The sequence below is a fragment of the Mytilus californianus genome, unplaced genomic scaffold (genome assembly GCF_021869535.1).
Source record: "Mytilus californianus isolate M0D057914Y unplaced genomic scaffold, xbMytCali1.0.p SCAF_6, whole genome shotgun sequence".
Lineage (NCBI taxonomy): Eukaryota > Metazoa > Mollusca > Bivalvia > Mytilida > Mytilidae > Mytilus > Mytilus californianus.
The window spans coordinates 104,950,135-104,962,616 of record NW_026262712.1 but is presented as its reverse complement, the minus strand read 5'-3'; the positions used below and the strand labels follow the sequence as shown (position 1 = coordinate 104,962,616).

Genomic DNA, 12,482 nt, shown 5'->3' with positions numbered 1-12,482 from the left:
GCAGCACTGTAATGATAATTGGGGTAAATATTGCATTCATGCTATCAAAACCCTTGTGTGGCAATGTTTAATTTTTAGTTTCCACTGCAAAATGAATGCAACCTTTGCCTTTCAGTGCTCACAAGCACTTTTGATTTTTTCTATAGTTTTGAAGTTTTATAGTCATTTATAAAAAGATTTAAACACAAATTTGTTTTAATATTCTCATTGAAAGAAATCTTTTTCATAAATATTGCAATCTTGAACTTTGTGTAATAAATTCTCATAGCAAAATTTTAACATGCAAGATTACTTGGAAATTAAATAAATTGAAAATAATTTTTTTGTTTTGTTTTGAACAGATACACAATCAGTTTCCATTGTCATTTGAGTTTAACCAATTCTTTCTGAAGTTCCTGGCCTATCATTATGTGTCAAACAGATTCAGAACATTCATGATGGACAATGAATATGAGAGATTTGAATGTGGTTGGATCCTGGATGAAAAGAAAGCGTCTAAGTTTGATGACCCTGATGAAGATGGTAGGGTTTATATGTGCCATCAGCAAGCCTCTTTTATCTTCATATATTATTATCTACATTTCAATATTATAGGAATATTTTTCCTCACTCCTATTACTATTCCTTATAACATACCAAAAAAAGTTTTATGAATTGCATACACAGTAAATTTAAAGTTAAAAAAAAAAGTGAAAAGGAGCCAAAAAATTCTTCAAAAATATATGTAATACATTGTGACGTCAAATATGTTTCATCCAACCTTGACCTGGACTTATCAACTGATGTCGTAATGTGTGACCTGATGTTGATAAGTTTGACCTGAACTTGTCAAGTCTTTGTTTTATTTAATGGTAAAACAAAGCAGAAGTATTGTTCCTGTCATGGAAATATAAACCAACACCAGTACAGTCAAATAAATTGATTATCAGATTTTCGTCATATTAATAATGTAAGATATCTGCTGCTAGATACAATATGAAATCTTTTGAACATTTGGTTTGCTCACTTGACAAAATAGGTTCATATTGTGACTTGCAGCTGATACTTTACAGTATCATAAAGCAGAAAACCTGATCATAGGTTCATGACAATGAAAATAATCATTTACAAATTTGGTGCGTTCGAAGTGCCATTCTTGATTTACCATCATCAGGTGGTAATGCTCAAATGGTTTCACCGACACACAAATCGGAACAAGGTATGTTTATTTTTTATGCCTTGCTTACCACAGTAGAGGGGCACTAATTTTACTGGTCTGTCCATCTGTTAGTCTGTTCTTCCTTTAATTATTGGTCCTGTTTTGTTTTAGTATGAAAATAAGGAGATGTGGTATGGTTGACAATGAAACAACTATCCACCAGAGTTAAAATGAAGTGGTAGTAAGCAACTATAGGCTACAGTACGGCCTTCAACAATGAGAAAACCCATACTCTATAGTCAGCTATAAAATGCCTTGAGACGAAAAATTTGAAACAATTCAAACAAGAAAACTAACAGCCTAATTTATAACAAAACAATTTACAAAAAACTCATTTATAACAAAACAGTTTACAAAAAACAAATATGATAGCTGCACTACAGACTCCTGACTTGTTAGGGTTAAGTAAGGTTAGTCTGTGGTCGCATCAACTTAAAACTTTGCACACATTTTCATTATGAAGTGAACTGGTTTTAAAGTTTTTTTGCTAAATTTAGGTTTTGACCAAGAATTCAAGGTCCACTTAACATGGAAATAAGATAGTGTGATTTGGATACATATTCATGTTATTGTATAAAAATAAGTTAACTAGATTATAAAGTTGGTGAAATTGGTACTGTAATATTTTTCAGGATTTGTATACAAACATCAGCACCAGTCCAACCCAGGGATGTCTGTATGGGATTACATAGAGAAACATCACAGAAGATCTACAGTGTTCTGTAACTTTATGTATAGTCTTCATGATCAAGAAATGGTTTGTATATCTCAATTATTCATTAAAGGTAGATAAGTAAAAGTTTTACATCACTAAGTGGCAGTCAGTTTCAACTTCAATAAAAAGGTTCAAAGTCAATAGATTATGGCTGATCCATTATAATGAATGTTAAAGTGTAGGAAGAGAAGTTTTACATCCCTCGCTACTGAACCACATCAGTTTATGTCCCTCTATACCGACCAACATTATTTTACATCCCTCCCTACCGACCCACTTCTTTTTAGCTCACCTGGCCCGAAGGGCCAAGTGAGCTTTTCTCATCACTTGGCGTCTGTCGTCCGTCGTCCGGCGTCGTCCGTCGTCGGTGTTAACTTTTTACATTTTGAACTTCTTCTAGAGAACCACTGAATGGAATGAAACCAAACATGGCATGAATGTTCCTTATGAGGTGCTGACCAAGTGTTGTTACTTTGTAGCCGATCCATCATCCAAGATGGCCGCCAGCGGGGGACTTAGTTTAACATAGGACCCTATGGGAAATGCATACAAATGACTTCTTTTAGAGAACCACTGAATGGAATGAAACCAAACATGGCATGAATGTTCCTTATGAGGTGCTGACCAAGTGTTGTTACTTTGTAGCCGATCCATCATCCAAGATGGCCGCCAGCGGGAGACTTAGTTTAACATAGGACCCTATGGGAAATGCATACAAATGACTTCTTTTAGAGAACCACTGAATGGAATGAAACCAAACATGGCATGAATGTTCCTTATGAGGTGCTCACCAAGTGTTGTTACTTTGTAGCCGATCCATCATCCAAGATGACCGCCAGCGGGGGACTTAGTTTAACATAGGACCCTATGGGAAATGCATACAAATGACTTCTTTTAGAGAACCACTGAATGGAATAAAACCAAACATGGCATGAATGTTCCTTATGAGGTGCTGACCAAGTGTTGTTACTTTGTAGCCGATCCATCATCCAAGATGGCCGCCATCGGGGAACTTAGTTTAACATAGGACCCTATGGGAAATACATACAAATGTCTTCTTTTAGAGAACCACTGAATGGAATGAAACCAAACATGGCATGAATGTTCCTTATGAGGTGCTGACCAAGTGTTGTTACTTTGTAGCCGATCCATCATCCAAGATGGCCGCCAGCGGGGGACTTAGTTTAACATAGGACCCTATGGGAAATACATAAAAATGTCTTCTTTTAGAGAACCACTGAATGGAATGGAACCAAACATGGCATGAATGTTCCTTATGAGATGCTGACCAAGTGTTGTTACTTTGCAGTCAGTCCATCATCCAAGATGGCCGCCAGCAGGGGACTTAGTTTAACATAGGACCCTATGGGAAATACATACAAATGTCTTCTTTTAGAGAACCACTGAATGGAATGAAACCAAACATGGCATGAATGTCCCTTATGAGGTTCTGACCAAGTGTTGTTACTTTGTAGCCGATCCATCATCCAAGATGGCCGCCAGCGGGGGACTTAGTTTAACATAGGACCTTATGGGAAATACATACAAATGTCTTCTTTTAGAGAACCACTGAATAGAATGAAACCAAACATGGCATGAATGTTCCTTATGAGGTGCTGACCAAGTGTTGTTACTTTGCAGTCGGTCCATCATCCAAGATGGCCGACAGCAGGGGACTTAGTTTAACAAAGGACCTATGGGAAATACATACAAATGTCTTCTTTTAGCGAACCACTGAATGGAATGAAACCAAACATGGCATGAATGTTCCTTATGAGGTACTGACCAAGTGTTGTTACTTTGCAGTCGGTCTATCATCCAAGATGGCCGACAGCAGGGGACTTAGTTTAACAAAGGACCTATGGGAAATACATACAAATGTCATCTTTTAGAGAACCACTGAATGGAATGAAACCAAACATGGCATGAATCTTCCTTATGAGATGCTGACCAAGTGTTGTTACTTTGTAGCCGATCCATCATCCAAGATGGCCGACAGCGGGGACTTAGTTTAACATAGGACCCTATGGGAAATACATACAATTGTCTTCTTTTAGAGAACCACTGAATGGAATTGAACCAAACATGGTATGAATGTTCCTTATGAGTTGCTGACCAAGTGTTGTTACTTTGTAGTCGATCCATCATCCAAGATGGCCGCCAGCAGGGGACTTAGTTTAACATAGGACCCTATGGGAAATGCATACAAATGACTTCTTTTAGAGAACCACTGAATGGAATGAAACCAAACATGGCATGAATGTTCCTTATGAGGTGCTCACCAAGTGTTGTTACTTTGTAGCGGATCCATCATCCAGTATGGCCGCCAGCGGGGGACTTAGTTTAACATAGGACCCTATGGGAAATGCATACAAATGACTTCTTTTAGAGAACCACTGAATGGAATAAAACCAAACATGGCATGAATCTTCCTTATGAGATGCTGACCAAGTGTTGTTACTTTGTAGTCGATCCATCATCCAAGATGGCCACCATCGGGGAACTTAGTTTAACATAGGACCCTATGGGAAATACATACACATGTCTTCTTTTAGAGTACCACTGAATGGAATGAAACCAAACATGGCATGAATGTTCCTTATGAAGTGCTGACCAAGTGTTGCTACTTTGTTGCCGATTTACTGTTCAAGATGGCCACCAGGATATTTTATTAAATAACAGGACCAATATTAATCAAAATTTGGCCTCAATCATTATTTGGGTATCTGTTATGATTTTTATCTATCTTTACATGATTTCTAAAACCAAAGTAGAGTCAGGTGAGCGACACAGGCTCTTGAGAGCCTCTAGTTAGCTCACCTGGCCCGAAGGGCCAAGTGAGCTTTTCTCATCACTTGGCGTCCGTCGTCCGTCGTCGGCGTAAACTTTTTACATTTTGAACTTCTTCTAGAGAACCACTGAATGGAATGAAACCAAACATGGCATGAATGTTCCTTATGAGGTGCTGACCAAGTGTTGTTACTTTGTAGCGGATCCATCATCCAAGATGGCCGCCAGCGGGGGACTTAGTTTAACATAGGACCCTATGGGAAATACATACAAATGTCTTCTTTTAGAGAACCACTGAATGGAATGAAACCAAACATGGCATGAATGTTTCTTATGAGGTGCTGACCGAGTGTTGTTACTTTGAAGCCGATCCATAATCCAAGATGGCCGCCAGCGGGGGACTTAGTTTAACATAGGACCCTATGGGAAATACATACAAATGTTTTCTTTTAGAGAACCACTGAATGGAATGAAACCAAACATGGGGTGAATGTTCCTTATGAGGTGCTGATCGAGTGTTGTTACTTTGAAGCCGATCCATAATCCAAGATGGCCACCAGCGGGGGACTTAGTTTAACATAGGACCCTATGGGAAATACATACAAATGTCTTCTTTTAGAGAACCACTGAATGGAATGAAACCAAACATGGTATGAATGTTCCTTATGAGGTGCTGACCGAGTGTTGTTACTTTGAAGCCGATCCATAATCCAAGATGGCCGCCAGCGGGGGACTTAGTTTAACATGGGACCCTATGGAAATACATACAAATGTCTTCTTTTAGAGATCCACTGAATGAAATGAAACCAAACATGGTATGAATGTTCCTTATGAGGTGCTGACCGAGTGTTGTTACTTTGAAGCCGATCCATAATCCAAGATGGCCGACAGCGGGGGACATAGTTTAACATGGGACCCTATGGAAAATACATACAAATGTCTTCTTTTAGAGAACCACTGAATGGAATGAAACCAAACATGGCATGAATGTTCCTTATGAGGTGCTGACCAAGTGTTGTTACTATGAAGCTGATCCATAATCCAAGATGGCCGCCAGCAGGGGACTTAGTTTAACATTGGACCCTATGGGAAATACATACAAATGTCTTCTTTTAGAGAACCACTGAATGGAATGAAACCAAACATGGCATGAATGTTTCTTATGAGGTGCTGACCGAGTGTTGTTACTTTGAAGCCGATTCATAATCCAAGATGGCTGCCAGCGGGGCACTTAGTTTAACATGGGACCCTATGAGAAATACATACAAATGTCTTCTTTTAGAGAACCACTAAATGGAATGAAACCAAACATGGCATGAATGTTCCTTATGAGTTGCTGACCGAGTGTTGTTACTTTGAAGCCGATCCATAATCCAAGATGGCCGCCAGCGGGGGACTTTGTTTAACATAGGACCCTATGGGAAATACATACAAACGTCTTCTTTTAGAGAACCATTGAATGGAATGAAACCAAACATGGCAAGAATGTTCCTTATGAGGTGCTGACCAAATGTTGTTACTTTGAAGCTGATCCATCATCCAAGATGGCAGCCAGCGGGGGACTTAGTTTAACATAGGACCCTATGGGAAATACATACAAATGTCTTCTTTTAGAGAACCACTGAATGGAATGAAACCAAACATGGCATGAATGTTTCTTATGAGGTGCTGACGGAGTGTTGTTACTTTGAAGCCGATCCATAATCCAAGATGGCCGCCAGCGGGGGACTTAGTTTAACATAGGACCCTATGGGAAATACATACAAATGTTTTCTTTTAGAGAACCACTGAATGGAATGAAACCAAACATGGGGTGAATGTTCCTTATGAGGTGCTGATCGAGTGTTGTTACTTTGAAGCCGATCCATAATCCAAGATGGCCGCCAGCGGGGGACTTAGTTTAACATAGGACCCTATGGAAATACATACAAATGTCTTCTTTTAGAGAACCACTGAATGGAATGAAACCAAACATGGTATGAATGTTCCTTATGAGGTGCTGACGGAGTGTTGTTACTTTGAAGCCGATCCATAATCCAAGATGGCCGCCAGCGGGGGAGTTAGTTTAACATGGGACCCTATGGGAAATACATACAAATGTCTTCTTTTAGAGAACCACTGAATGGAATGAAACCAAACATGGCATGAATGTTCCTTATGAGGTGCTGACCAAGTGTTGTTACTATGAAGCTGATCCATAATCCAAGATGGCCGCCAGCAGGGGACTTAGTTTAACATTGGACCCTATGGTAAATACATACAAATGTCTTCTTTTAGAGAACCACTGAATGGAATGAAACCAAACATGGCATGAATGTTTCTTATGAGGTGCTGACCGTGTGTTGTTACTTTGAAGCCGATTTATAGTCCAAGATGGCTGCCAGCGGGGGACTTAGTTTAACATGGGACCCTATGAGAAATACATACAAATGTCTTCTTTTAGAGAACCACTAAATGGAATGAAACCAAACATGGCATGAATGTTCCTTATGAGGTGCTGACTGAGTGTTGTTACTTTGAAGCCGATCCATAATCCAAGATGGCCGCCAGCGGGGGACTTTGTTTAACATGGGACCCTATGGGAAATACATACAAACATCTTCTTTTAGAGAACCACTGAATGGAATGAAACCAAACATGGCAAGAATGTTCCTTATGAGGTGCTGACCAAATGTTGTTACTTTGAAGCTGATCCATCATCCAAGATGGCAGCCAGCGGGGGACTTAGTTTAACATAGGACCCTATGGGAAATACATACAAATGTCTTCTTTAAGAGAACCACTGAATGCAATGAAACCAAACATGGCATGAATGTTCCTTATGAGGTGCTGACCAAGTGTTGTTACTATGAAGCCGATCCATAATCTAAGATGGCCGCCAGTGGAGGACTTAGTTTAACATAGGACCCTATGAGAAATACGTACAAATGTTTTCTTTTAGGGAACCATTGAATGGAATGAAACCAAACATGGCATGCATGTTTCTTTTGAGGTGCTGACCATGGCCAAGTGTTGTTACTTTGAAGCTGATCCTTCATCCATGATGGCTGCCAGATGGAGACAATGTTTAACAAAGGACCCTATGGACAATACATACAAATGTCTTCTTTTAGAGAACCACATACTGAATGGATTGAAACCAAACATGGCATGAATGTTCCTTATGAGGTGCTGACTAAGTTTTGTTACTTTGAAGCCGATCCATAATCCAAGATGGCCGCCAGCGGGGGACTTCCTTTCACATAAGAACCTATGGGAAATACATACAAATGCTTCTTCTAGAGGTGCACTGAATGGAATGAAACCAAAACATGGCATAAATGTTTCTTATGAGGTGCTGATTAAGTGTTGCTACTTTGTTGCCGATTTACTGTTCAAGATGGCCACCAGGATTTTTTATTAAATTACAGGACCAATATTAAACCAAATTTGGCCTCACTCATTATTAGGGTATCTGTTATGATTTTAATCTATTTTTACATGATTTCCAAAACCAAAGTAGAATCAGGTGAGCGACACAGGCTCTTGAGAGCCTCTAGTTATGTCCCTCTCTACCCCCCCACTTCATTTTACATCCCTCCCTACCGCACCACATTATTTTACATCCCTCCCTACCGCCCCACATCATTTTATGTCCCTCTCTACCGACCAACTTCATTTTATGCCCCTCTCTACCGACCCACTTCATTTTACATCCCTCCCTACCGCCCCACATCATTTTACATCCCTCCCTACCACCACACATCATTTTACATCCATCTCTACCGCCCCACATCATTTTACGTCCCTCTCTACCGACCCACTTCATTTTATGTCCCTCTCTACCGCCACACATCATATTACATCCCTCCCTACCGCCCCACTTCATTTTACATCCTTCTCTACCGACCCACATCATTTTATGTCCCTCTCTACCGCCCCACATCATTTTATGTCCCTCTCTACCACCCCACATCGTTTTATGTCCCTCTCTACCGCCCCACATCATCTTATGTCCCTCTGTACCAACCCACATCATTTTATGTCCCTCTCTACCGCCCCACATCATTTTACATCCCTCCCTACCCACCCTTATCATTTTATGTCCCTCTCTACCGACCAACATCATTTAATGTCCCTCTATACCGCCCAACATCATTTTATGTCCCTCTCTACCGACCCACTTCATTTTACATCCCTCCCTACCGCACCACATTATTTTACATCCCTCCCTACCACCCCACATCATTTTACATCCCTCTCTACCACCCCACATCATTTTACGGCCCTCTCTACCGACCCACTTCATTTTATGTCCCTCTCTACCGCCCCACATCATTTTACATCCCTCCCTACCGCCCCACTTCATTTTTAAACCCCTCTCTACCGCCCCACATCATTTTATGTCCCTCTCTACCGCCCCACATCATTTTATGTCCCTCTCTACCGCCCCACATCATTTTATGTCCCTCTCTACCGCCCCACATCATCTTATGTCCTTCTCTACCAACCCACATCATTTTATGTCCCTCTCTACCGCCCCACATCATTTTACATCCCTCCCTACCCACCCTTATCATTTTATGTCCCTCTCTACCGACCAACATCATTTTACATCCCTCCCTACCCACCCTTATCATTTTATGTCCCTCTCTACCAACCAACATCATTTAATGTCCCTCTCTACCGCCCAACATCATTTTATGTCCCTCTCTACCGACCCACATCATTTTATGTCCCTCTCTACCGCCCCACTTCATTTTATGTCCCTCTCTACTGCCCCACATCATTTCAGTGGAATGACCATAGATCTTGTTGAAAATAGTATTTTTATGTCTTGAAAATATAGATAAAGATAATTTAGGTTTATGGATTTGATTACACTTGATTGATATTATTTATCGTTATTAAAAAAATGAATAGAAAAAAATAAAAGATTTATAGCATATGATCTTTTAAAAGTCACATGATTTTTTTGGTAAAGTTTCAAAAAGCACAGTCTCCAATAAAATCAATGTTGTGCACACATTTTTTTTCATATTCTCCAAAGAAAATATTCTGTTGAAATAATTGCAGGTTTTGAGACCATATTCAAATTTGGCAAACATGAAAATCTGGGACTACTACATTGATGAAGATTTGGCCCATGGTCCACCCTATGAGATAGAGACTGTCCAGAAAGAACTGGCCTTAAATGAAGACGTGACTATAGAAGGGAATGCAAGTTCTAGTCGGGTTGTCAATATATGTTTCGACAATGTACAAATTCAGGAACCTGAATCATTTAAAGTTTTGTTACAGGTACAGTATTATCAGTTAAAATATGAGTGAATTGGTCATAGTTTAGTTTTTTTAAAACACAGTTTGAACAGAAAGAGTTATGTGGTAAATACCAAACAATATATTCCATACAAAATATCAATTTCACAGAATGGCCTTCAATAAAGAACAGGTGCTTACACCACATGGAGGCTCAAATGTACTTTAGAAGAAGAAAAAAACTGGAAGGTCATTGCCCAAAAAAACATTTTTAACATTACACTTACATCTATGGAAGAATAATAACTAGTAGACTCACATAGGCAGCTGATGTTGAACAGACAGAATCAAACTATTGTTTACCTTAATATGTATGGGATATATATTGTCCCTAATCGGCTTGAATATAAAATAAGGAGATGTGGTATGTTTTGTAATAAGACAACCATCTACCAGAGACCAAGTGACATAGAAATAAGCAACTATAGCATGTATAGGGCACTGCACGGCCTTCAACAATGAGCAAAACCCGTACTGCATAGCAAGCTATAGAAGGTCCTAACATGACAAAGAGTGAAACTATTCAAATGAGATATTATGATAAAACAAGCAAAAAACAAATATGACTGACAGCAAGCAAGGACAACCACTGAATTACAAGCTCAAGATTGCTTCCTGTGAAAAATGGTACATTGTATGGCCAACTTTGACCAGCAACCTCTGATAAACTTTGGATATGTGTACATCGTTTCAAAATATGTTGAATATTTTCTTTTAGAGGTATGATACTTGACACCTGTGATTAGGTCTGATCCCAGATTTATTTAACTATTAAAATCAGTTATATTATATTTTGATTTGTTTGTAGGAAGTACATAGAGTGCAAACAGATTTAGGGCACCTGCAACAGAAATGGCGGATAATCTGGGACAAATTAGAAGGACCATCACGTGACTCTAAGAGACAAGATGTCTCATTATCTGTTCTCAGATCACATGGCAGATCAATTCATAAACGTTCGACATTAGAAATTCTAGTGAAAGGAAAAATGCTCGGTGAAGCAGCAAAAAGGTTCGGTCAGCCACATCGTTTTGAGAAATTTACATACACTACACCTGCTTTTTGTGATTATTGTTCTCAGGTGTTATGGGGATTCCTTAAAACGGGTGAGTTTGTTAACTTTACTATACTCAGGTGTTATGGGGATTCCTTAAAACTGGTGAGTTTGTTAACTTTACTATTCTCAGGTGTTATGGGGATTCCTTAAAATGGATGAGTTTGTTAACCTTACTATTCTCAGGTGTTATGGGGATTCCTTAAAACGGGTGAGTTTGTTAACCTTACTATTCTCAGGTGTTATGGGGATTCCTTAAAACGGGTGAGTTCTTTAACCTTGCTATTCTCAGGATTTATCGGGATTCCTTAAAATGGGTAAGTTTGTTAACCTTGCTATTCTCAGGTGTTATTGGGATTCTTCAAAACAGGTGAGTTTGTTAACCTTGCTATTCTCAGGTGTTATGGGGATTCCTTAAAACTGGTGAGTTTGTTAACCTTGCTTTTCTCAAGTGTTATGGGGATTCCTTAGAATGGGGGAGTTTGTTAATCTTACTATTCTCAGGTGTTATGGGGATTCCTTAAAATGGGTGAGTTTGTTAATCTTACTATTCTCAGGTGTTTTGGGGATTCCCTAAAACAGGTGAAATTGTTAATCTTACTATTCTCAGGTGTTATGGGGATTCCTTAAAACAGGTGAGTTTGTTAATCTTACTATTCTCAGGTGTTATAGGGATTCCCTAAAACAGGTGAGTTTGTTAATCTTACTATTCTCAGGTGTTATGGGGATTCCTTAAAACGGGTGAGTTTGTTAATCTTACTATTCTCAGGTGTTATGGGGATTCCTTAAAATGGAGGAGTTTGTTAATCTTACTATTCTCAGGTGTTATGGGGATTCCTTAAAATGGGTAAGTTTGTTAACCTAATCTCAGAGTCTCAGGATTTATGGGGATTCCTTAAAATTGTTGAGTTTTAACTTTACTAATTTTAAAAATAAGGAGATGTGGTATGATGAGTGCCAGTGCGACAACTATCCAAACCAAAGGATGAGGATGTAACCAGCTATAGGTCAATGTACAATCGTCATTAATAGATATAAAAACCTCTGCAGGTCAAATGTGAAGTAATTTAAGATAGAAAACTGACAACTGAATTACGTTAAAAAAAAAAACAAAACAACAATTATGACAGACCTCAACACCAACTACCACTGAATTATAGAAGAATGTGGTGTGGTAAGGTATGAATGATAGGGCTCTTCCAACCCTCCCCTAACCTGGGACAGTGGTGTAACAACAAAACACAAGAACAAACTGTAAAAATCAGTTGCAAATGGCTTGATTCAATTGATTAGCATGAAGCACAAAAAACAACTAACATAAGACAAAAGACACAAATTTCTGATCCAAAGTACTTGCAATTACTGAAAGCTAGTTGAAAGCCAATTACAATTGATAAATAAATCATGTTTTTCTAGACTGAATCATG

At 39.1% G+C, this 12,482-nt stretch overlaps 1 protein-coding gene and 1 long non-coding RNA gene across 14 annotated transcripts in view; both read left to right on the top strand.

Annotated features, from left to right (window-relative positions):
* LOC127706234 (myotubularin-related protein 13-like) overlaps window positions 1-12,482 on the top strand; it is a 92,141-nt gene that overhangs the window by 68,780 nt on the left and 10,879 nt on the right. For all 11 annotated transcript variants that reach the window (XM_052210724.1, XM_052210718.1, XM_052210725.1 and 8 more), the window contains 4 exons: window positions 342-522; window positions 1,831-1,955; window positions 9,759-9,983; window positions 10,810-11,107. In XM_052210724.1, coding sequence (XP_052066684.1) covers window positions 342-522; window positions 1,831-1,955; window positions 9,759-9,983; window positions 10,810-11,107 — 829 coding nt within the window. The remainder of the gene's footprint in view (window positions 1-341; window positions 523-1,830; window positions 1,956-9,758; window positions 9,984-10,809; window positions 11,108-12,482) is intronic.
* LOC127706261 (uncharacterized) lies at window positions 2,286-6,597 on the top strand. 3 transcript variants are annotated; one of them, XR_007984338.1, is made up of 3 exons: window positions 2,286-2,696; window positions 2,863-5,041; window positions 5,208-5,296. It is a non-coding gene; the product is annotated as an uncharacterized LOC127706261 (long non-coding RNA). The 3 variants fall into 3 exon arrangements; XR_007984339.1 differs by having other exon boundaries at window positions 2,287-3,028; window positions 3,361-5,041; XR_007984337.1 differs by lacking the exon at window positions 2,286-2,696 and adding an exon at window positions 6,535-6,597 and having other exon boundaries at window positions 3,441-5,041; window positions 5,208-6,368.